This window comes from Coturnix japonica, chromosome 3 (assembly GCF_001577835.2).
Source record: "Coturnix japonica isolate 7356 chromosome 3, Coturnix japonica 2.1, whole genome shotgun sequence".
NCBI lineage: Eukaryota > Metazoa > Chordata > Aves > Galliformes > Phasianidae > Coturnix > Coturnix japonica.
Window position 1 is genome coordinate 44,141,910 of NC_029518.1, and position 26,662 is coordinate 44,168,571.

At 35.7% G+C, this 26,662-nt stretch overlaps 1 protein-coding gene across 5 annotated transcripts in view; it reads left to right on the forward strand.

Moving 5' to 3' along the window:
- Positions 1–26,662, forward strand: part of ESR1 (estrogen receptor 1) — a 173,998-nt gene that overhangs the window by 40,712 nt on the left and 106,624 nt on the right. The window contains exon 1 of one of the 5 annotated variants that reach the window (XM_015858165.2): positions 5,196–5,341. The exons of the other annotated variants lie outside the window; for them this stretch is intronic. Coding sequence (XP_015713651.1) covers positions 5,329–5,341 — 13 coding nt within the window. The 5' untranslated portion in view covers positions 5,196–5,328. Of the gene's footprint in view, positions 1–5,195; positions 5,342–26,662 lie in introns of those variants that run through there. 5 annotated transcript variants of the gene reach the window in all.

Sequence of the window (26,662 nt, forward strand, 5' to 3'; positions counted from 1 at the left end):
TGTTTGGTCTCCATCAACGCTGAGAATGTGTCAGTGAATGTCAGTGGGTGTATTTTTTTCCTCATGGAGGAATTCAGTGGCACCCCTTTTCTATGTACGCACTTTTGTGTCAGACAGTCATAAGCCATTCTGCTAGGCTGATCCTTAGTTGCCATCTGTTGCATAGCAATAAAATTTAATGAAATATTGGTGGGAAGGTTCAACCTCTGCTGCTACATCACCAACATCTTCCTCTGATACTTAGGGCTAACATCATAAAATAGGAGGTGTTACTTTTGGAACAGCCCTCATTTAATATCTCTTAATTAGACACAGGATACAGTTTGCATTACTTCTGAACCGCTATTCCACATTTCAACACCATTATGTAATTTATGGTAAAATTTTAATTTTGAATGTTGCTATGAAAATATTTTAATAAGTTAATTAATTTCCTCATTAGTCTTCTGATGGTTTAATATAATATATCATTACAACATTGTAAGGAAGGACAGTATTATTTTTATTTCAGAGGTTGCAGATGGCAGAAATATTGGGTGCTCTCTATTAGCAGAATTTAGAAACTTTAAAGAATATATTTTTCTCAGGACCTAGTGCAGTAAAGCTCTTTGTGTTTTCAAATATAAACTTAAAGCCTAACTAGTATCTATCTATAAGTTCTCATCTCCTCTGTAAATCATATATGGCTTAAGTACTTTGAAGGTGAAGACATTGCTGGAAATAGATCAGATATGACTAAGAGACCCCTGGATTTTCAGTAGTGATTTATGATACAGGCAGGATAGCTAAAAATGATAAGTGTTTGGATATGCAAATGACCACAGATGAAATAAAAATTTAGTGTTGAGTGTATTTAAATGAGGATGATGAAATTATTTGAAATTATTCTTGAGATTTCAAACCCAATATTTTTGTCATATGTCAAGTTATAAAAGATTAAATACTACCAAATACAGTATCTACTATCTGAAAATCAAAGTTATGAGTGGTTTTCTACATTCTGACTTCAATTATATGCTAAGAGTTAGGACACATTTTGAAAGAAAGAGATTAAAAACTAGGTAGTAAGGGGAAAATGAAATTTTTATCCACTAAAAGTTGATTGTGCCACACTAATCTGATTAATTCTTTGATAATAGAATTTCCAGACAAAGGCAATCTGATTGGTTTTATCAGTATTAAGTGAAACATTTTGGGGAAAGCACAATAAATTAATATTAACTAAATTGGAGATGTTTAAGTCCCTCAAAGCAGAAGGTCTGTAGAAACTGATCAGTTTACTGAACTGTAAAACTGAATTTAAGTGGTATGAACTGAAAGTTTTAGTAAGAAATATTCTCGCTTTTCCATATAAACTGAGATCTCCCCACTCGGAAGCAACTGAAGTGAACTTGAGTGTATACTTGAGTATACTTAGACATGTTTGGGTTTATGTAGACAGACCTCAGCATATTAGTTGTTAAACATATGGTTATGAACTGATACTATTAACATGGCTATAAATAAGGTAAGATGTTCAGGTCTTTCAGTGGATATTCCCCCCTCACTGCTGGGGTACAGCAATTCCAAGACTGACTCGTGAGACAGAAATTGTACAGGTCCACAAGGCAAGATGGTATGTATCCCACAGTACTAAGGAAGCTGGCTGATGTGGCTGCTGGGTGATGCTCCATCATGTTTGAAAAGTCCTCAGAGACTAGAAAAAAGGAAACAATACTCCCATTTACAAGAAAGGGATGGAAGAGGACCAGGGGAACTACAGGCCAGTGAGCTTCACCCCAGTGCCTGGGAAAATCATGGGACAGATTATCCTGGAAGCACATGAGGGTTGAGTGGGTGATCTGAGACAGACAGCATAGTTTCACTGGGGAGGGATTATGCCTTACCAATCTGGTGACCTTCTGTGATGGGGTTGTGGCATTGGTGGACAAAGGAAAGGCAACAGAAATCATCCTTATCTCTAAATTGGAAATATATGGATTTGAAGGACGGACTATTTGGAAGAGAAAGAATTGGTTGGAAAGGTTGTAGTCAATGGCTGTATGCCCAGGTAAAGTCCGGCAATGACCTGAGCAGTTCATCTTGGAATTCAGTATTAACATCTTTATGACATAGATGCTGGGATGTTGACAAGTTTGGTACAGCAGAAGGAAGGGATGCCATCCAGAGGAACCTTGGTAAACTTGAAAGGTAGGTCCTGGTGAACCTAATGAGGTTCAACAAAGCAAAGTACAAGATTTAGCACTTGGGTTGAGGTAATCCCAGATATGTATACAAACTGGGAGAAGAAATCCTTGAGAGTAGCTCTGCTGAGAAGGCAGCAGTGTGTGCATGCAGCCTGGAAGGCCAATACCTGGAAGGTATCCTGGATTCCATCAGAAGAATCTGAACAGGGATTTGAAATGTAAGCAGATTTTATTTTTACTGTGATGACGGTCAATCACTGGAAAAAGCTGGCTGGAGAGGTTGTGAAGTCTCAACTTGTAGAGATGTTGAAAAATCTGCCTGGACACTATGCAGAGCAACATGCTTTGGATGGCTGCTTAAGCAGCGGAGTTGTATTAAACCTCTGGTGAGCCCTTTCCACTTAAGTGATTCTTATATTCTGTGATAAAGGGAAATACTTATGCAATTGTATAAGTCTCTAAAGGGCTACTTTGAATGCTGTACATAATCATGGTTGCCAGGAAATTAACTTGAAGTAGAGAATGAGCACAAAATGTATAACTGGTATTTTGAAAGAAAAGTCTGGAAGGAGTATGAAGGATAAGACACAATGCTGTAAATCAAGGAGCATGATCTTCACGTAACGTAGTGTACTGTTTAAGCTAAAAAGCAGTGGTAGAACAACTGAGCCAAAAGTTGTTACAAAATTAGGTGATATTAAAACGTATATGGAGTTCTAGAATAGTTTTCCTGTAAAATTAAGATATTCTAGCTGATAAGAACTACTTATTTTGGCTGAAACAAAGTTGAAATTCTCAGATATCTTCTGAAATATGGATCAGGTTCTGTTGTTTCTTTATTTTCTGCTTTAAATTATAGAAATGCATGAGGATGGTCAATAAAGGGCCACGAAATTTTTTAATGAAGGCAAAATTATTAATTTCCCTTAGTATCATTTTTAATAATGTTGTGGGTCATCCATGGGAAAAATTATCTTGTGCATGGCACTTCACAACAATACAATTCAACCCAAACTGTTACAAGGATCTGAAAATAACAAAAAAATCTGTTGCACAGCCTTAATTATTGACAATGTTGCTAGCCTTTCTTAGGATGCAGTTCTATAATATGTCTTAAATCAAATAACAGTGTTTATAAGAGCCAAACAAATACATGAAGTTATAAAAATTACAGTACGCAGCAGTACAGAACTCCTTCATGTGTATCACTACTGCAGAATGTTCAGTGCACTTAAAGTAAATATTTCTTGACAAATTAGAGGGCTGGGTAATCACTGCATAAAGTTTAACAAGAGCAAGTGCCAGATTCTGCACCTGGATATATGTACAGAGTTGGCGATGACAAGCTGGAGAGTAGCACCATGGAAAGGGATCTGGGGGTTCTGGCTGATGGCAAGTTGAACATGAGCCAGCAGTGTGCCCTGGCAGCCAGAAGGGCCAGCTGTACTCTGGGGTGCATCAGGCTCAGCACTGCCACTGGGCAAGGGAAGGGGTTGTCCCCTCTGCTCTGTGCTGTGCAGGCCTCACATCAAGCACTGGGACATAGAAGACATGAAACTACTGGAGAGCATCCAAAGAAGCACTACAAAATGTTAAAGGGTCTGAAGGGCAAGGTGTATGAAGAATGGCTGAGGTCCCTGTGTTTGTTCATCCCAGAGCAGAGGAGTCTTCATTTCTGTTGGTAGACACACTCAATGCTTCCCACTTAGGTCTGATATTTTAGCACTTACAGAGCTCCTATAGAGCTCACTTACTTGTTTTTATTATGCTCCTTTTAACCTAAAAGATTACTCCATCATTGGTTATCATGTTTTTTCTTTGTATTTTGCATGCTCACATTACAAATATTTCACTAATTCCTCGATATGTCCAGGATGTCTGTCTTCATTTACAGCTAGTGATTGCATTTTTGCCATCATATTTATTAGGCCTACCAGCAATTGTATACAAGAATGTGTACCAGTTTGCTTGTTCTCTTGCCACTCTATTGAAAATCACAACTTGTTTCATGTTGTCTTTCATCCTCTGAAACTGATAGTACTGAATTTTCTTCATGTCTAAGAGAGGTGTTAATTTGTACATATATTTATACATGGTGACTTTTCCCCTATTGGTTGTTTCTTGCTTTTTCTTGTTTGTATCCTCTCGTTTTGTTTTCTTGTAATCTCCTCCGTCTTAGGGACTAGCAGCTTGGCTCCTGTTTTCTATAGCAAAGGAATCCTTTCTTGGAGGAATCAGTTCTAATGACTGATGAGTCTGAATCTCTGTTCTTTCCTTCATATTCTGAAGAAGACATTATTAAATTTTGATTCTCTTCCTCCCTTCCTGATTCTAAGTAGAATACTGGGGACATTCAGGGAATGTCACCATTGAAATAATGTTCCTCAACTTGTTTTATAGGAATTTATATTTTTCCTTTGTCCCTAGTGGCACGCCTTTCTTAGCAAGTTCTTCTTATATATATGCTTATATATGCTTAGCAAGAATAACACTGTCTGTGTTATTCAGACAGTATGGCATAAATTTAATCAAATTATTCAGCTCAGAAATTAAAAGTGGTTCAAGATGCAGGGGAAAGTTAATCTACTTTAGCACCTGATGCTATCTAGGATGTTATCATCTGGTGAAATGACATCTTGCATATGGAAAATGGCAAAGGGAAAAAGGATCAAAACTAATTAACTTCTAGGGAGCTCTTAGACGATTAAGAAGTTTATCTATGTGCATAACAGTATAATGAGAGTTTCCTAACCAACTTATGTCCAAAAACATTTATTTGGTTTTCCTTTGATCCTTAGTTTAGAAAGGATGGTTTTTAAGCGGAAAAGGAAATGTTGTTTTTTCGGTACTGTTCTTCTAACATGCAGAGACAGCAAATCTCTTTCCTTTTTTTTTTTTTTTTTTTTTCCTCTTGGAAGAAAGTGTTAACATAATATTAAGCTTGAACCTTTCCTTTTCCTCTTGTATGTTCTTAGAAAATTCTTTTTAGTGACATCCTTTTATTGCTGCAAGAATATCTGAGATTTTACTGCAGTTCACAAAGGATTATGATTACATATAAAAGAGAAAAAACTGTAAAAGCATCAGATGGACAGTTAGGCAAAGAAGGTCAGAAAAGCAACTATGTTGAGAGAATGGAATTATGTCACTAAAAGGTAAGCTGATTCCTATTTAGTTTTATCTGTTTATTTATTTGTTTCCCAAATGACTCTTGATCAACTTTAAATATAGAAATATAAAATATGATTCTCTATTGCCTTTGCTAAGCTTTAGCAACCAAATGGTGACTATAATCCTATCTGCTTTCATTTCACTATTACCACTACTGCCTAGAGACTGTTCCTTAAGTGTTGATTTGAACACTTCAGTACCTCCTGGTGCACAGTATCTGCCATCTCATTTCATAAACCATTTCATAAGTTTGACATGTTACGTGTGAAAATATTTTGTCTAAGTAACTTTAAGCCATTCATACAACTTAGGTATTCTGTTGTTTCCCCAGCTGTTGTAGTGATGCTTGCAAATAATATATGTACATTCATGGTTTTAGTGTAATCTGTTAGGAATCCCCAAGTAGTAGGTAGGAGTCTGTGGGGGGTTTGTCTTGTGACAATTTTTGGGCTGATGGAAAACTTGCTATGTGTGGCTGTGACCCCATGGGATTAATCCACAGGGTGGGAAAAACTGTGGCCAGCTAGTCTTCTTAGTTCAATCTTGCTTCTTTACTTTCATGTAAGAGTTATATTTGATATATAACTGATGGGAAGAGATAGCTAGAACAGAGACTAGGTAAGAAGAAAATACAATATGGGTCAGGTCACAGACACTTTAAAAAGATGGCCAGACATCCATAGTGAATATGACATTAAATCTTATTTATTAGATATGTCCCAAAGCACAGGTGTGAATTTTGTACAAGCTTTTGGGGGATAGGTACATTGTTTTAGAGTTTGTGCTCCTGTTCAAGTGTGAGCAGGCCCCTGTTTCGATCAGTCTGTCCTGTTAGCTGCAGAAAGGAAACTCCTAAGGTGGGTTGTCATTTTGCTTTCCTATGCTCAAGAGCTGATATAGTTGTGTATTGTTATGCCCCTGATTTTGCTTTTCTTAACTTAGCATTTGCCCTTGTTTAATTTTAATCATAGTGTTCAGCACTGTTTGCAAACATGAAGCGGTTATGTCTTCTGTCCTGTTGAAAGTGAGAATGTCATTATGACCACAGGTCACTATGGACTGCCTGTCACCTGTAGCTGTGGAAATGAATTACTGAGTAAAGACTGGATTTAGCAGGGCCCTCAGAGGCTGAGTTTGTGTTATCGAGCAATGCTTTTTCATTTGGGACATTGTTGCTGACCTTTACGATTACATGTAAGTTTTGTTTAACATTCTAACTCCCTGTAATAGTCACTTGGGAGTAACTGACAACTTTTAAAGCTTTCTGGGAAGATTTCTTTACATTTCCTTACAGAGGATTCATTCCCTCTAGATAATAGCTCAGAACCTTGTGGGAATAGGTCTGTTTTCAACAAAATAAGAAGCTAGAGGGAAGACACTTCCCATGCTCCAAGGAAAGCAAAGGTTACAAAGATATATCTGCAAGACTGAATTCTGTGGATGTGCTAGAGACTCATGACACATTTCTTTGTAGTCTGAGATCTCTTTTGTTGATCAACTAGCTAAAAATACATCAAATATGCTTGTTAAATCTTGCCCATGTACTTGACATTTTAGAAACAGTGTTCTACAGATTTTCATCAGTGAGTGTAGAGCACTTCTAAGCTACTTGAGTAACTACAGTCTACATATATCTCCCTGTCCTAGAATACATGAGATCAGAGACATTTGATTTTGTGTCTGAAACAGAAGTTAAGCAAACACAGTCTGATTCAAATGAACTTCAAGAAGAAAAGGACAACTACCCTACCCTGCCTCAGGCCAAATGTTTATGTAGCCCAGAGTCCTGCCTCGAGCAGCAGTAAAAGTGGATGTGTAGTTAAAGGACGTAAGAATAGACTCTGTTTGTCATAACATTTACCCAAGAATATCCCCTCGGTATTCAGTGGTCTGCAGCTCAGAGGATTTATGAGTTAGTGGTAGTATCTTTTTCTTCCAGAATATTATTGGCAGTGTGAACAAGGATTGGCATGGAAGACATATAGGATAAGGAACAGCTGGATGCCAAGATTTAGTGATTGGTAGTGAAGATGACTGAACTGTCTAGTTTTGAAATGAAGAAAAAGATACTGTTCCAAAACATGGTCGCAAGAGAAGCAAGTTGTGTTGCCAAGTTCATAGATCATAGAATGGTTTGATATGAGGAGATGTTAAAGATCATCTGTTTCCAATCCCATACCATGAGCAGGGGCACCTGCCACTAGACCAGGTTGTACAAAGTCCCATCCAGTCTGGTCTTGAACACTTCCAGAAATTCAGAGTCCACAGCTTCTCTGGGCAAACTATTTCAGTGTCTTACCACCGAAGCATTTCTTGTTTATGTAAATCTACCCTATTTCAATTTAAAACCATTACCCTTTTTCCTACCAACAAAGGGCCTTGTAAAAAGCCTTGCTCCATCTCTCAAAAATCTCTTTTAAGTATTGAAAGGCCAATATTAGGTCTCCTCAGAGCCTTCTCTTCTTCAGAGCAAACAACCCTACCTCTCTCAGCTCTTCGTAGGAGAGATGTTTCAGCCCTCTGATTATTTTTGTTCAGCCTCTCTCTATGTAAGCCTCATGGTACCATTCTTAAAGTAATGTGAAGTGTTCGAGATTTGCAAATAAATTTGCTGTTTTGTGGAAGGGTTGTAATATGGAGTTACCAGTGAATGTGTCTTTCAGAAGGACAAAGTGGAATACATGTTACTTGTTGCCAGCTTTGTGAACAGCATTTTAAGTTCATTAAGGTAAGGATGAAACTGGTGTCTTGTTTCAAAGGATGGAAGTTCCAGAGACTCCCATGGCATTTTCTACCTAGGAGATGATATTTATCAGAGACAAGTTAGCTTAGTACACCCATGCCACTTTTTTTTTTTTTTTCTCTTAAGAGCCATGGATGGCTATGGGATTTACCTCTAATCCATAAGGATGACACTGCTGCTAACAGTACCTGTTTTATTACTGCTCTTTGGAATTCAGATATTTTTTCCTATGAGAGAGGCAATTCCAAATGGTGTTTGTTGCAAAAACATTCTTGTGATTGGTATTATACATGATGTTAATTCAACATTGTTTTTGAACATAAGTATCTGCCAAAACCTACTGAGAGTATGGAGTGGGAAAAACGCACAGGGTTCAGTGAATTTCAAAACAACATTCATCTAATGAAGAAAACATTAATCATCCTGATTTCACTGCATTAGCCAACATCTTTGAAACTGTACAAATTCTTACTCGCCATTCCTTTTTTAATCTCAGACTTGTGGCATTTATCCACGTTTTTTGGCTGACTACTCTCCTCTGTGAAGTCTATCCTTTTAATGCCTGTTAATCTTCGCTTTCTCTTTTGGAAGCACTGAAAAAGAGTACATTTTACAATGTATTCACTAAGATTATTTTTCTGCAAATTTGCTCTTGATTCAGATCGGTATTCTTAGGACATTTATTTAATCAGTATGTAGGAAGTTCCTTTTACATACCAGACTTCTGGTTAACAAGTGTTTAGTGTTTCTATTACTTAACTCCTTCCTGCTCTGTCCAGATAGAGGTTAGCCATCCACTGTCCAAATATTTCACTTCTGAATATAAAACTAGCAGAGCAGTAGCAGTTAGAATTTGATAGCAAAGTCATGAAATGATTTTTTACATTTTAGTAAAATTTCTGTCCTTACACTAGTCTTAAAATCTATCCTTACAACATTCAGATTTCCTGCAATACGCAGTAATAATAGTATCCTAATATTAAATCCTCCAAGATGGCTTTTCCAGTGGTGAAATCAAAGGTAAGCACAACACAGGTAAATTACACCTACCTATTCCTAACTTGGATAGTTGCCCATTTTCCTATTTGAAATAGTTCCACTTATTGCTTTTTTTATTTATAATCCCTCTGCTCCAGGGTGTAGCACTTTCTGCTTCATTACTTTCCTACAGTGGATCACCAAGAGAATTCTGCTCTGCTGTATTTTCTATGAATTTGTTTACATTTTGGAATCTTACTGAAATAGCTGTTATATTCTGCAGACATTTCAACAAAACCTTTGCATGGGTGATCTTCACTCCACACTGTAGTAAGATTATTTTATTCTAATTTGGCTTAATAAACATGTTTTTGTTTTTTGGTGTTTTGTTTGTTTGTTTGTTTTTAATAATATGAAAGCCATGGTCCTGCAGTCATTTTAAATGGATGATTACATTTCCTCCTTTTTTTCTTTCCAGTACTCTTTTTTCAAATGGCACTTGTTGTGATGTATTTTCAGTTGTGTGCCAACTTTTATCTGCTTTCATGCACATTCCTTCTTCTTGCAGTTTATATCTAGAGAAAGATCTTTATTCAAGTTCAGTCTAACTTACTTTTATAACCAACACTACTCGCTTCACATTTGTTTCCTAGTTTTCATTTTTAAGGTCTTAAAACATTCTAGTTGTTTTGAAGCCAAACTACTACTGCCTTCAAGAATATTCTGATGAATTAACTTTAAAAAAATGGACTGTTTCCTATGTCTTTTCCTTGTCATTTATATGCCGATTGCAGGGGCATTACTGAAAGAATTAATACTAGGCCAATTTTTGCATGTTTCAATTTATTCTTTCCTAGTCATTGAGGTAGCATCATGACAGTAACATTTGCAGTATTGCCTTCAGAATGAAAATGTGTAAACGTTCTTCCTTTTTCCTTCTTCCTTTTTCCTTTTTCTTTTTTCTTCTTTTTGTATTAATCAGAGAACCATGTTTAAAGGACATTTTTTTACTGCCGTGGATATGAATATTCCAAACAACCTACCAATAGGGTAAGAGAGGAAAAGAGAAAAGATGATACTTAACACTGAAACTAGATGTTAATTATACCTTTGAGTAACCACAATGCTGCTTAAATCACAATAAGTAATGGATTTGGTGTTGCAAGAGATACATTTTGATGATGAAATAGTATGGTTCTGTGTTAATTTTTCTAAACATATCTTCTTTTTTTCCCCAAAGTACCTTTGTTGTTGGTATCCTTAGACACATTAGGGAAGGTGAGTAGTTGACATTTTTGATGTTGGATCAATTATTCCAACTGGGATTATAGAAAATGGTATGTGAAATGTTTGCAGAGCTATTGAACTGCACTGTGGCTCTCGATGTAGCTGAAGGCTGTGCCAGTGAACTGATGTCAATGATTTACAGGTTTTTAGATTCTGTTTTTTGTCATAGAGAGAAGCTATTTTTGATTTCTAATAGAAAAAAAAAAGTGTCTGGTTACAAGAAAACAATACTTTGTATCAATTGTCATACAATGAGAAGTTATTCTGAACTCAGTACCTTTTTTTCCTGCTTATTTATTCAGAATAATGAATATTACATATAGAAGTTTGCCTGGGGCTTGTTCGGTGTACCAAAAGAATTCTTGTATGGAAAAGGACTGCTGTTGCTAAGTAGCCACAAGAATAAAATTGCACAACTGGAAAATATGTCTTAGGGGAAAACATTATTTATTTATTGAACTACTTAGAGTGATTTACTGACCATTTTTACTAATCTTACTACTTCTCTGTGCAGTTGTATCTAGTTCAGTTGCAGGTCCTTCTGTGAAATACTGTTAGATTTCTGGATTATAGTACAATAGTATCTTCTTCTATGCTTTAATTTCTGCTTAATAGAAATTATTGCCCTATATATTTACCACTTTGGAGCAACAAGGATAAGATTGCATAGCTGGCTGGCAGGGATGTTAATTGCATAGCTTCTGATTGTCAAAAGCTGCTTTATTTCAGGTTACATTCCTTTAATTTGGCAGTAGTTTTGTCCTATGAAATTTTGCTGTATGTAGATGTGGTGTTGAGCTATACATTTTACTGATAGATATTCAGTGAAGAAAAGCTGCATAGTTAAATCAAGAAGCTAGAAATCACCATCTCTCTTCTAAGTTTTAGACTGTTCTATTACTAAATCAGTATGTGTTGGACAAACACAGTGACTTCTTCGTGCTATATAAAGAAAAACTGCTGACATTTAGTGTTGATAAATGGTTCTCAACAGTACTAGCATATAAATTGCAGATTGTGTGGATTATGTACAGGATGTACATATGGTTGGGACAAAAGGAGGTGAAAAATTTGGGAAATGTCAGACACAAAAGACTCATGGATTTTTTTTTTATTTTTTTTTTGATGAATTACTGTAGTGTACTGTACTTCAGTGAGTATAAGTAAACAAACTGAGAGCAACCTCACCATTCTTTTTCACTGTATTATAGGACTGCACTACTGCTTTTACACTGTATCAATCAAAGTCTGCAATTATACCGACAAGTACAAAATAAGCTAGATGTTGAGTGATGTGGCAGATTTATTTCAGAATTCCTTTGTTACTAACCAAAATATTAAAATAATCCTGGTAGTTCTTGCAGGAATCTAGTCAATAGTGATGAGAAACATTCTGGGGAGAAATAGTTTCTGTCTCTCTGTTGGAACAGTGTCATTCATATAAATGTAATACCTTAATTTTCTCTCCAGAAAATATGAGACCACTTTGTGATTGCCTTCTTTTGTTCTGAATGGAAGAATTGCATGAGTTAGTAATACTGTCATTCAATACTCTAATGAGAATTAGAAACTCTGTTTCTTAGACCTCACACCTAAGTATTTTCTCAAGAAATGGTGTATCCACAGAAGGAAGTCAGAAGTAATAACCATTTGTATTTGATGATGTTGATCTAATGATCCACCAAACATTTTAATTCAGTCTCTCTTCCACGGGCAAAAACTTTGCCTTGGTGGATGCAAGAGATGCATACTGTGTGCACAGCAGATTCCTGAGCCTGCATAGTATATGCAATTTGAATGCAACTGTTAGAGATAATACTGATGCCAAATGAAATTGTCAGTCTTCCTTTCTTTTGGAGGCTCTATCTTACAGCATTCATCTAAAATATGTTTCATGAGTTCTATATGGAAACAGATTTTGAATAAAGCACAAATTGTTCTGGGAGGAGAAACAAACTGTGACTTCTTTTCCCAAGTGAATATTCTAACCATAGGGCTACACTCTTCTTTCTACTCGTAATTTCATCTCTTAAAGTAAATAGCCAACTTAAATTAAGGCTTCTTTTTCAGTTCTGCTACATGTGTTAGGCATATTCTGAGCATTCCTTCTAATTTTTTCCTAAAAGGATTTTAATTCTATTCTTCTACCTATTTTTTTCATATCTCAACCTGACTCAGTCAAGAAACCCCAACTTCCAAAAGAAGGCAGTTTCTGTGCTGTGCCAAAAAGAGAAAAACAATCAAATCCAGACTAAGTTGGGAGATTCTTTATAACTTTGAGTTTTTCCACTGGTTTTAGCAGTTGATTTGATGCATCTTTTTGAATTCCAGTTTTGGATCTAATGAAGGGAATGGAGGAGGATAAAGTTTTTTGTTTTTTGTTTTTTTTTCTAAAAAGAGAAGACCACACAGTGAAGAGCACCAAGAAAGAAGGTTCAGAACATGTACAGGAAGGTAACTTCCCACAAAGGAGAGATTTGTGAAATTACTTGATAAAAGCTGTTACGGATACTAATAGTTTAGACAAATTGAAGAGAGGCAGAAAATTACTTGCTAGAGACTTCCATTGAGTATTATTGAGTAGATAATTGAATTAGACTCAGCAAATCTTGTGAACAGAGAATAGAAGCTGAAGGAATACAGAAGAGGATTGTCACATACACTTGTCCTGTTCTTTCTCTTCAAAGAATGCCCACTTGTAGCCAGTACTGCTTAAAACTGGATACAGGGCTATAGAGATCCTGGATCTGAACCAGAATGGATATTCATAGATCTTGCAGTGAGTTTTGCATTTAGGCATAATTACAGAGTTAAAGATTCAAATTTAGATGTCCATTTTGGACTAGGCACCCTCTTACTTTTCCACAAAAAGTTACCCCTGTATATCTCATGTTCACAATTATTTACATATTGAGTTAAAATTACATAAGGTTAGTGCGTTTGAGCCTCCTTGGTTCCTCTAAAACTATATTTGTGTTCATTTTTGGGATCTTGAATATAATATCTTTTGGTCTCTTGCAGAAAGTCAGTAAATCTCCAGTGGATATATAAATCAAAGTGAATGATTTAATGCAAAACATTGACAATAATTCGAAATAGCAAAATTAATGCTTCAATTCTGCTGTTGTTTCATGAAGTGAAAAAGCCACAGAATAGAGCTCTATACCAAATTTCAGTTTGAACTCTATTAAAATTTGTTATTTTTGAAAGTAAAATTTCATCTTGAAAGATAATAATGGAAATCTGAAACAAAGCATTTAAAAAAGTCACTTTTTTAAAAGATGAATAGGTACTTTGATCAATTCATGTTTTTATAAGCTGTCTTTTATTGTTTTTAATTGATAAGGAGTAGGAGTTAAACAAAAAAAATAGATTTGAAATTATATTTTGAGCTCCATATTGGAAGTGTTACTAAAGCATATGCTAGAAGAAAGACTTTAATACCACATGGAAACACTAGCTATGTCAGTTTCAGAACACAGTAGGCTACACTTCAAATGACAGCATAAACACAAAGTACAGATGTAGAGCATTTTTTTAGAAAAACATAAAGGAATGCCTCTTGAACATGCTGCTAGAGCAATTTCTGAAGTGAGCTGATTTCTATGATAACAATACATTTGCCTCTTTTTATATGTAAGCTATACTGGCAAATTATTCTGACTCATCTTTTGCTTTTTTTTTTTTTTTTTTTCTTTTTTTTTAATAAGAGCACAATGTCTCTTCCGTAATGAAGACCTCTCATATATATGTATGTATGTGTACATATCTGTATCTATCAATGGCTATCAATCTATCATATATAGTTGCTGGTTGCTTACTCATAGCTGCCCCAGAGGTTATGGAAGTTCTGTAACTACTAGGTTATATTTAACAGTCTCACATAGTGTCTTGTATAGTCTGGAGAGTCTCAAATGACATGGAGTGGGTATATTTAGACTACAGAATTGCACTCAAAAATACTGTTGTTAAATGTAAATATAGCAGATTGTTTACCATGTGGATTACACAGTATTTTTTTCAGAAGTCTGAATGTACTTCTGTAGTCTCCAAAGCAAGGAGTACTACCTTGATGTGATATTATACTCAGGGAAGAACATAACCTTTTCAAGTTTACAAGCCAATAAAACAATGGTAATGAAAATTTGCTTATTTATCACTCTTAAGTAGTATGGATGAAGCCAGCCTGATTGGCTCTGCTTACTTTTTGCTTCAGAACTCAGCTGTGTAACACACTGGTAGAACAAAGTAAAGTAAATGATTGCACAGATTCACAGGTCTTACCTTCAGATAAGCATCTCCCATTCATCTGAAGAGAGGATAACTTTGGTGCTGCTTTCAGGACTTCAGCTGCTGTGAGATGATCAGGCCTCAATTATGGTTAAAGTAAATGTTGATATGTCAATTTCTGAATTGAAGACAGAAACATATTCTAGAGGCTGGTTTTTCTTTTTTCTTTTTCTTTTCTTTTTCTTCACATTGGGATGGTTTTGCACCTTATTTTCTCCTGATTGCTTCTTTCTGAGTCATATTTTTAAAGAAACATAAGAAACTTCAGAAAATGCTTCAGACTTCAAGTTGGTGGTGCTGTAGTTTCAGTCTAAAAAGTTGTGTTGATGAACTTGCTTTGGCTTAGAAAAGAGGAAACTGGTGACTTGAGGCTACTGAACAACTGATCAAAAATATTAGGTAAATGACTCATGTTTTCATATCTGTCCCGTGTAGACCAGATGTATTGACTTGGAAATCCTATTGCAAGATTAGCATTTTAGGAGATCTTATAAATTCTTAAAAATATGAGATATTAGAGGAATGAGAGGGATGTGGATGTTTTTAGTAGAATGCTTACTGAGCTTCAGGCATTTTATTATTTATAACTTTTAGTAGCTATATATATACTTTCGTATTTTATTTTTTAAGCAAGCAGCTCCAGATATATATATATATATATATTCTAAACCTAAGTAAAAAAAAGGAAATAAAATAATATAGAATGCATCTGTATTTTCTTAGAATTCCTGCTTTCCTTGGAATCAATGTTTCAAAATACAGGTTATCATAAAGTAAAAGTACCTAGAAGTGGATTCTTTTTTAAAACAAACAAAAAATGTTACTTAGCTTCAGTAAGAATTTATTTATGAGTAATCGTATTGATTTTACAAGGACTATTCACTCATTGATTTAAGTGAGGACACAGACATGCAAATGTGTCAGTTACTTTTTAAGTTTATCTGAAGTCCATTTGGTTTATCAGGGGTGGTTTCCTGCAGTTTGGATGCTTCAGATAAAAGAAACAGTGTATGCTCAGTGTACAGTTCTGTTTTGCTGCTCACAAGAAGTAGGCTTGTAATTGAGCTTTTATTTTTCTTATATGAATTTCTTTTATGTCATTTATAAACACATTCCAGAGCCATACATGGGCATTCAATGGATCACTCTCTGAAGCACTTTAAGAAAAAAGTGGCTCAGTGGAACATAGATAAAAATACAAACTAGTTAGTGTTCATACCCAAACTGTGACTATCGCAGGATAAAATTCTGTTATAAAAACAGTAACTTCTCTGTTCGCTTTCAAATGTTCTGTTTTTGTGTGCTATGTGTCAAAGATCAGTCTACGTGAGAAGAAACACTGGCAGTTTTATATATCTGAGGACTGAATATGGGGATTTTTACTGTGGTACATTAAAGTGTGCAATCTATTATTAAGGTAATGCTTTGTAATATTTATTTCAACTTCTATAATACTAAAATATTTGCAGTGACTGCTGGTGATGGGTTCAGTAGTCATGGGTACAGTGCGTGTACTTTCTGGGTGTGGAGATTTTGCAGACTTTAATTCACACTATGCCTTTGGACCTCTTTTAGATAATGAGCAGTAATCACATGCTGGTGGAAAGTAAGCACAATTTTTTTCTGCTTTGGTAACAGATACAGTCTTTCTATGACAGTACTAATATGGTAAAGAATATTTTTAAATTTGATTTATTCATATAAATCCTTCTCTGAAAAGCATACGCTTAGGCACGCAGGAATTGCTGCTATTTTAATGCAAACTGTTGTTCCATTGGCCATAATATTTTGTCTCCAATACTCTTTAATACTTATATGAAGCTACTTCTATTTCTAAAGAATATATATATATACTCCTGTCTGGGAGTACTGCATCCAGGTCTAGGGCCTCAATACAGGGAAGGTGTTGAGCTGTTGGAGAGGATCCAGTCAAGGGCCATGAAGATCAGAGGGAGCTGGGCTTGTTCACCCTGCAGAAGACTGTGAGAAGATCTCACTTCAGCTTTCCAGTATTTAAGAGGGGATTATAAAAAGGTGGGGAATAAACTTTTTACAAGGGTAGACAGCAACAGGACAAGGGGGAATGGTTTCAAAGTCAAGGAGCGAAGGTTTAGATTGGATGTCAGAGGGAAGTTCTTTACCAAGAGAGCGGTGAGGTGTTGGAACAGGCTGCCCAGAGAGGCTGTGGATACTCTGTCCCTGGAGGTGTTCAAGACCAGGTATGATGGAGCCCTGGGCAGCCTAGTCTAGTATCAGATCTGAAGGTTGGAGGCCCTACCTGTAGCAGGGAGAAGTTGGAACTTAATGATCCTTGGGTCCCTTCCAACCCAAGCTATTCTATGATTCTACAATTCTATCCTCTTAAAACTGTGGATGAACAACTTCTGATCTTTCTGTCACTCCGTCTATAATTTTGGGTCACTGAATTTAAAAATATACTTTATTTTCCCCTTTCTTAATTGCATAGTATATATTATGGAAAAATATCTAACAAAAATAAACAAACGGTGCCATTATGGAATTAACTACTTTTAGTACTGATTAAATGTATCATTCTTTGCCAAAATTAGCTAATTTCAAATATTCAGAAGATCATGCTTGATTGTTTGCATAGAAATGTGGAAAAACAATGAAACATTTTCATAAAAACTCATAAAAAGCAAAATATTTCTTCTTGGTCTTTAGCAGCAAACATTCTTTCTTTTGAAAACACTGAATCTTTTTATAAAATAATTCATTAAGGAGAGTGTAGGTTAATAGAGCTAATTAAAAAAAAAAAGCCTGCTTATAGGCTCCCTTTTAAATACTGGAAGGCTGCAATGATTCTGAATGTACTTTTATGGTACAGCTAAATTAATGTAAGGGCTGTCTGCTTCTGAAAAAGGTGATCTCCCTTTCCCCACTCTAGCCATGTACTCCTGCAGCTTCCTCTGCACTGGCTCAAGAGTTGTACCAGCATGATACTCACCTTTCAGAAAACAACTAAAAGGTTTTTGCAGGCATCTGTCGCCAAGCTAGCAGTCTGGAAGGAGACTTTTGTCAGCAGTTTCCCACTAAATCACTTGAACTGTATTGCAAAACTATCCCTTTTAAAGCCCTGACCAGCAAGCCAGACTGTCTTTCAGGCTGTCTTTCAGGAATTTGAATTCACTGAACACTGAAACAGGGATGTGTTTCCTTTGTGCCTTGCAGATGTTCCCTGACTGCTTTCAGTTAGAAGAGTTCAGTGACTCATAGTGCTTGCTCATATCATGCAGAAGTGAGGCATGCCCAGGCTTATAACTGCATTGCTCTTGAACTTTGGCACCTAACAAACAGGTTGCAAATCAGTATTTGTAAAACACTTGAAAGCCAGACACTCTAGTTATAAACACAAATGAAGTTCATCCAAGTTCATTACCAGATGGACCAGTTGTATTAGAGTATCTTGCATCTAAGATAATATATTCCACAAAGCTGTGGATAGATGCACCTTAAATAATGGGAACTGTCTCTGTAATTTTCTAATGCCTGAGCCATGTTCAGGTGCCTATTGGAATATTCAGGAGACTCCTGCAATAGGTAAAGTACAGCTGCATTCCAGTGCCAGAGAACATCTCCACATATGCCGCATTTTCACCAGTCAGAGAAGCCTGGAGTTGTATCCACTTTCTATTTACAAAATAAGCACTTCCCTGTGGAAAATGCTTTTATTATCTTCACTGATAACTGTGGCTGACACTAGCCTCTGAATACTTCCCTCCTTCACTTTAATGTGTCACCAGTCCATACAATTCCAACGATGTCAGAATTATTTGCACTCTGGAATGGAAAATCAACAGTAGAGACTCAATACCACCAAGTGTGTTTATTTCCTGTGAAGTTTTCTAAGAATACCTATCTTACTCAAGAAGTGTTATAGGAAGAACTGTGCAATATTTCCACCTGAAATGGTTCCTATATTACCTTCTACAGTAATAGTAACTTTGTCTACAAAGCAATATAACTATATTAGCATTACAGCATCTATGAGACATAGGTTAATCATCCAGAGCTGAGATTTTGATTAGGGCAAGATTTAATTTAGGAAATACGAGGGATAACCCTAAAACTTAGACACACAGTAAGGACTGTGATTTCTTGGTATTTCCCTTAGATAAAATAAACCCAAAAAAACCACCCCAAACAACTTTAAATTAATTTACCACAACTGTAAGAAGCCTTTGATAGTAGTGTGTGCAGCTTTTAAAGGTTTCTTAGCTGTAACATCACTTTCACGGAAATTAGCTGCCAGTTAACACTAAATGTGGATTTTCTATAATTTCAGATCAAATAAGAATGTTCTTGGATTTCTCTAATGCCAATAGTTCTCGTTGATTCTGTCTGCTAATAAATAGTTGCTTCTTCTGTGTCTTTTAGGCTGTTGTACTGAACGACTCTGTTGGATTTTGTATTTCACAGACGCTTAGGAATGGAAAACCGATTGCTCTGATGGGCTTCTGAACTTACAAGAGAGCTTGTATTGCAAAAGGAAACATTGCATGAAATTATTGACTACTCTGTTTCAGGAAAACCTCCATCTTGTTGCACAAAACAATGAAAATGGTAGAAGAACAAACAAAGATAGGGGAATGCTGAAATAATAAATAACTTTGACCTGTTTTTTTTTTTTTTTTTTTTCTGGGTCTTTTTTTTTTTTTCTGTTTTTTTTCTTTTTTCCCTGTTGACATCCACTTGTGTCCTTTGATCTTTCCTGCCTTAAGCAAGCTAATATCTGCCAAGAGAGTGCAACTGTTACTGAATCACTAAGGTCCTATTTGTTCCGCTTGACAGATGACAATGCATTTTTTGTATTTCTAAAGAAGCATAGAAGTAACTTTGAAAGCTTTCATTAACCAGAAGCCTAGTTCTTTCTCATAGATAATTTTTGAATTTTTTGGGTGAGTTTTATTTCTCATCTCCTTGAGCAGATAACTGTGATGTCATTTTCTGCTTGATGCTGGTTAGAAAGCACTGAAGTTGTATGATTTTTGTTGTTGCTCGTTATCTATACTGCTTTGTCAGGAAGTGAAGTTTTCAACAACAGTAACATATTGATGCTTCTGTTATCCACATAATCACAGAATGATTAAGGCTGAAAGGGACCTCTGGAGGTCATCTGGTCCAGTACCCCTGCTCAAGCAGGACCACCTAGAGCAGATTGCTGATCCTTTGAACAAATTTCCGTCAGTGCTAATTCTTTAGTTCTGTATAGATTTCTTGTGCTTAAAGTTGAATTGTTTGAATCTCAATCTAAATATTTTATATTTTGAGTAAGATTGTATTTAAATAAATACAACCTTATAACGGGAGCAGGAGATACTATCTCTTCACAGAATTCATAGAGATCTGTGAAATCTTCTTTAAAGGTGCTATTTTCAGTCATGAGGATAAAGCTGAATATTTAAATCTGTGCTATTAAGTAAACATTCTTTGTTCCAAATGTACACAGTACTTAACAGGAACCTTCTGATAGTGATCATAGGTTCTCCCAAGAATTACTATAGAACTTCTACATTGCTTTCAGGTTCAGATTGCACTGACTATGCTTGTAGACTTGTTAAGTCAGTTTTAAAATTGGATATTTTCTCTGTGGTAAGAATTATACCTTATATCACAGAAACAGAATTTTGGAAAGCTTGCAAGTTATTCCCAAAGAATGACATACAGCTTCTATGGCTGTTAATTTTGGACTTCTCTTGATGGTTGGAGATGATGTGTGTGTGAGGATCAGAGACTTAGGCCCTGATCCAGCAAAGCACTTAAACTCATTTTTAACTTAGCTCATCACGATCAGTCCTATTGAAGACAATGACTGATTCATTATATCATGGAAGATATATTGCAGCCTTATTTGAGATTACATATTTAATGCAATCTCTCACATATGTGTTTATTTTAACTTAAAAATCCTAAACTATCAGAAAATATCTTATAAAGTCTCATTATTTAGTTATTTAGTTTTAAAACTAGATCTTTTAAAATTGATGATGTATTTTCACTATTTAAACTAAATCATATCAGCTGAGGGAGCATGTTACTGAGATTTGTAATCAAGATGGGTTGATTTTTCTGGTAAGATTTAAGAAATTCTGATTAATAGTTTTTAAAATACAAGAGGATAGAAAATACAGCTTACGAAGAACAGATGAATTGTTAACTCAGGGCACATCTGCAATACTTTTTCTATTTAGTATGTTGAATTTGATGTTTTTTAGCATCTGCACAGAATGACAGCAGTCAGTACCTTCCCTGATAGACATGAATGTTTTTAATGAACAGACTGCTTTTCTAGAGCATATGCTGAATGGATGACCGGTAACATCAGTGAGTCACTCAGATATGTAGCTGGACAATAACAAGCCTATTGTTGGCATCAGGGAGAAAATAAAAAATACTTTTTAACAACACTAATTAGTTCAATGACTGGTAACCTTGTAGGCTTTTCCTTCTTGATTTAAGATTTATGAGAATAGGCCCAGAGGAAAATTGAGGCACCTTCCATATATGACATTGGCAATGATTTAATAGTTCGGTGCTAATATGCAGCTGGGTAGAGGGAAGAGAAATGGACTTAATGTCTTGGTTGCAGATTATACACAAATATAGGTAGCCTTTCTTGCAGTAGCAGAGAAGAAAGACTAATAATGATTATCCAAAGAAAATAATTTTTCTTAAGATGCCAGGCTAACAGTAGCTGAACTGAGGTATCCTGTAGATGACAATAGGACACTGAAGCAACAAGACTTTGCTAAGTTATCAGAAGTTATCTTGGTGTCACAGTAAGTATAATTTTTTGAGATGTTTGGACTAGCCTTGCCACAAGGACTTCTATTGGAAGGTTAGCTTTTAGCAAGCAAACGCGAATGTGTGAGGTATTAATACAGAGTATCATTGAGTACTGTTACTAGAAAGAATTAGAGTGAAGGAACTAAGCCATGCTGATTGATTCTACACAATTTTCTGGCTTGAAGTTAGGCTTTATCTTCTAAATACTTTGATGCTCTGGTTACATTTACTGCATGCAATCCCTGTATAAATGGAAAATCATTGACAGAGGGAATTAAGCCTGCAGAATGATGCTTCAGATTGACCTTTTTGATGTAGACTCTTATCTCCATTGAAATAGGCAGTTGGCTTTATTTTATCCAAACCACAAGAGCTTGTTAACAGTTTATCACCACAGTCTTGGTACATGCTCCATGTTCATGTATATGCAATTTACTTCTGATATATATGCAATTTACTTCTGGAAACAGGCAGGTCTATTAATATGAAGTGATGTCATAGAGGTATTTTATGTCTAGACTGGAGCATTTTACTGAGATGATGCGGATAATAATTTTCTGTTATGTCTTAACTCTCATTATTAGAGGTTCTCAAAGAACTGAGATTCTTAAGACATTGATCAGCTGAGGGGAAGAGTATATTTGCCCGTGGAACTTTTTTAGTTCCTACCTAATTTGTGGAGAATAGCAAGCAAATTGATAAAGACAGATATCTTGATGAAAATCCATAAAATGGGATCTTGATATCAAGCATCTGTGGAGAACAGGAAAGAAAATAGACTAAGAAGTTAATTAATATTTTCTGCTCAAAGAGTTTGTTGCATATCTGTGTATTAGATTCACAGAATAATTTAAATTGGAAAGGAAGCCAATATTTCATCTTATTGAAACTGCTCGAAGGAAGTATGTTCAGACCACTACACTCAGACTTCGCTCAGGGATCTTTTCAGCTGAGTCTCAGACTCACAATATATGAATTCCACAGCCTCTCTGAGCAACATCTTCTTGTATTTGACCACTTTCCTGGTAAAAAATAAATAAATTGTATTTTTAATATCTAATTGGATTTTAAAATGTTATGCCTTGTCAACTGTTGTGTCTTGGCCTGTCACTGTGCACCTTGAAGAAGAATCTGTCTTTGTCTTCTCTGTATTCTCTGGTCAGATAATTGTAGGTAGCAGTAAGTTCTCCCATGAGATTTTTTTTTTCTGCAGTTTGAGCAAGCCTTGCAATGTGAAACTGTCCTCATACACCAGGTGTCCAAATGCTTGGAGTCCTTGGAATTCATTCTTGTAATGGCAGACTGAAAATGGAGTAAGGTAATAGGAAGTCTCATAGCATGAGGCCTGTTGAAGAACAGAGATAACAAAATGTCAAAGCAGATTTTTCTTTTGGTTTAACAGTGCTGTTAGCTAGCATCTTTTGAAAGAACCTGTTGGACCTGTTTTTGCTAGAGATACTAAAAAAAAAAAAAAAAAAAAAAAAAAGTAGTATTCAGGTGGTGATTGCAGTTTAGTCTTTGAGATAATAGACCTGAGATAGTTTACATGAGAAGAAAATTGTCATGTGTATTTTGCATGCTCATGGATACAATTACATGGGAATATCTACATACACGTGTTTAGACCTGAAATATGAGAAGCTGTTGTTGCTGTCTAGTATATTGTCATGAATTTGGCAGGAAAAGGAGTCTTGAGAAATAATACTGTGAGTGAGGCCAATTAATTATGAAATATGACTGATTAGCAAATGGAGCCCATATCCACTAAGAAAACCTGCTGAAACAGTGAAATTCTCTTGGGGATAAGTAAGGGGATAAGAAGTCAGGGGGAGAAGTGTGTGTATTTGTGGTCTATGGACTGCTCTTTCATGTCAATAAGTTGTTTTTTTTTTTTCTTTAAGCTGAAAATGGTGTAGAATAATAGAATCATAGAGTAGCTCAGGTTGGAAGGGACCTTAAAAAAACTCATCCATCTCCAACTCTTCTGCAGTGGGGGAAGGGTTGTAAATCAATAAATAAGGCAATAGATCAGACTGCCTCCTAACCTCCAGTCTGACCTGGTCTTCAACACCTCCAGAGATGTGGCATCCACAGTTTCTCTGGATAACCTGTGCTAGTACCTCACCACCTTTGGACTGAAAATTTTCTCTCTAACTTAAATTTTCCCTCTTCTAGTTTAAAACCATTCCTCCTTGTCTTATCACTATCAGACAAAGTAAAAGGTCTCACTGTTTATTAGCTCTTTTCAGTTACTGGAAACCACAGTATGGTTTCCCTGGTGTATTCTCTTCTTCAAGCCAGACAAGCCCAGCACTCATCCTGTCTTCAAAGGAGAGGTGCTTCAGCCCTTCATGGCCTCCTCCGGACCTGTTCCAACTGTTCTACATCTTCCTTGTCCAGGACTGAGGTTTCCAGTACAGAGTTTACCTAGATGTTTCTATCTGCATTACTGTAGATTGGTCTGTATATTTTTCTAAGGTACAACCTATTAAATTTATATTAATAGTACTGTAAAAAGTAAAGGTACTAAATGTAACAAAATAGAAGTAAAAATACTCTCCTAATAGTATTTTTGTAAAGAGTTATATGAATGGTGCAGGGGTGTACAGGGGCATGTGCCAGTTAGCCTGAAATCACCCTAGGGTACTTGGAGGTTAAACTAAATTAAGAATTTGCAAACATGGAAGACAGATATCACAGTTACATTTTTATAATGGTATCTGAGATGCTTCTTTATGCTGTCCTCTAATTAAAGACACATACTTAATTCATACCAAAAGGGTCATTTCTTGTATGAAACCCATGGTGTCAGATGGGGGAAGCTGGCTTTCTTGTATAACTGGTCTTTTTTTTACATTTAGATAAAAATCTCTCTAACTACGTCATACCTACATCTCTTCTACAGGACATCTTACTCCTAGTTTTAAGGAGCATAATTCTAGCAACTAGAAATAAATTATTTACAGTTGTCTTCCTCACATAGCTGAGCTATGCTGCAATTTTGTGCTCAGTTTCATACTTTGCATCTCATATCAATTTTTTTCAATCACACTTTATATCACCACATAAAATGAGACTAACTATTTATGACAGTTTTTGGGAGTGCAGACATAGTAATATTTGGTCGTTTTGAAGATGTCTCACCCAAGCTTGTAAGCAGTCTTCTTTCTGAAGAATTACAGTCATTTTTGTAATCTCTTTTCAAAATGCTAACTCATGGTAATCAGTAGCTCAAAATGAATTTGTCTTTAGAATAAACACAATAAATTAATATAAATGCAGGGTACTCAGTTACACCTCCCTCCCTCCCTTCCATTTACCCCCCCCCCCCCTTTTTTTTTTTTTTTTTTTTTAAATGAAGCTAAATCCATGACCTGTTATATTGCTGCATTTATGACTAAGACACACACAGTCCTTAATGTTAAATCATAGCAACGCATTATTGCTTGCCTACCAGTGAGTACATTTGCTCACAAGTGGTTAACATTTTATTTAAGAAAGCAGAGATGTCCTTTTTCTTTTTTTCTTTTTTTGTCTGCATGAAAACATCTGCTAACTCTCTGAAACCTCAGTATTTTCTAATATCTTTTGAGTTTGTCCAGAGTACTCAGGTATTTTGGCCCATATTATGTATGTAGTAAGTCATTTATTCCGTATGAGTTGAGCATAATTATTTAGCGCTATCCTCTCCTATCTTTGTTAGGCACAAAAACACAGAAGAAATACAAAAACCAATTATATGATAGCATGTCATCTCAGACTTTAAGAAAGGGTATTTCTACATATTGTTTTATAATGCTGAATTGAAAAGGAAGATGGTGTTCCATTTTGGTTTCAGGAAATTCAGTTTGTAGGTATGGGGACTGAAGTTCACCATTACAAATGACAAAATAATCTCTTCCCCAGATGGGTATTGAAGGGGGAAAAGTTTCAGTCTGTATACTTACCTGGGTGGTAGCATGTCAGACATCGTTTTGTGAAGATTCATGCCCAGTCTTATCAGTACTAGCATCTGAGAGAGAAAAAAGCAGGCTCAGTCAGGAGAGTTTTTATAAATCTTTGCTTTGAAAAACAGCAATTTCTTCAAGAGTTTAAAAATTGTCAGAATGTGGATTGTTTTCTTTCCAGTTGGCTCAAATTCTTTCAAGTCATCCTCTCCGAGCTCATCACTCACAGGTAAGATTCCCACCTGAGTGGTGAAAATCTGATCACATCATAAGTATCTGTAAGCAAAGTCTTAAAATGTAGTGCGTTAGAATACTATGCCAAAAACTATGGTCATACCCCAGATTGGTGTTTCTTTTGACTGCACAGATAATTTCATGTGAAATGTATAACAGATCCTCTTACACAGAGTACCAGCAAAGCTAAAGGTATATCTAAATAACATAAATTAATGAACATGTGTATGGAATAATTGTATTCCACAGGTTCTTGTTTGGAATAATACATATTTAGAGCAAATTCTCTAAATTGTCTAATTACAGTTGGCATGTGAAAACAGAAACTCCTTTTTTAACTGTGACATCAATCTGAAATGTAAATGTTGAATTCAGAACCTTGGGTCCACTATTTTTTGTGCCATGACTGAATTTGGTAAATGATTTGAGGGGAAGGGAGGGGGGGAAGGTATACATTCTCATATTCATTTTACAGCAACTTTAAATGTTCTATACTGACAATAACAGATTGGAAATCTTGTCTCTGCAAAGAGCCTGAAGAATTTTAAAACGTACCTTGTGCTATGCCTAGTGGTATCAAGGGCTTTATTATTCTTATTCAGAGATGATTTATAAAGCAGTGGGATAGATGGTGCTGTTCTCCAGCTGTCTGTCTTGAGGAGTTTCCTCACTGGACTAAACACAACATAATTTCTCTGTAATGCTACAGTGGAATCTTGGAAAAACATAATGTTCCTCCTGTTATGTGCAAAAGATTCTTCTTTAATTGCAGCATCTAAAAAAAGCTTCTATCTTTATAGTTGTGGAACCGGAGCAATGAAGTTTATGGTCACTCACTGTCAGCAGATTTATGGAAAATTTATAGTATATCTTCTCAGTTCTGAGTTTACCACTTTCTGTTGGAGCACTTACTAAAACTAGCACTGAAAAAAGCCACCAACAACCAAGGCAGGATTAGGAGTTTTGTTAACTTTAAAGATTCCCATTATTTGAATAGTTTAAATATATAGTTTTTACTT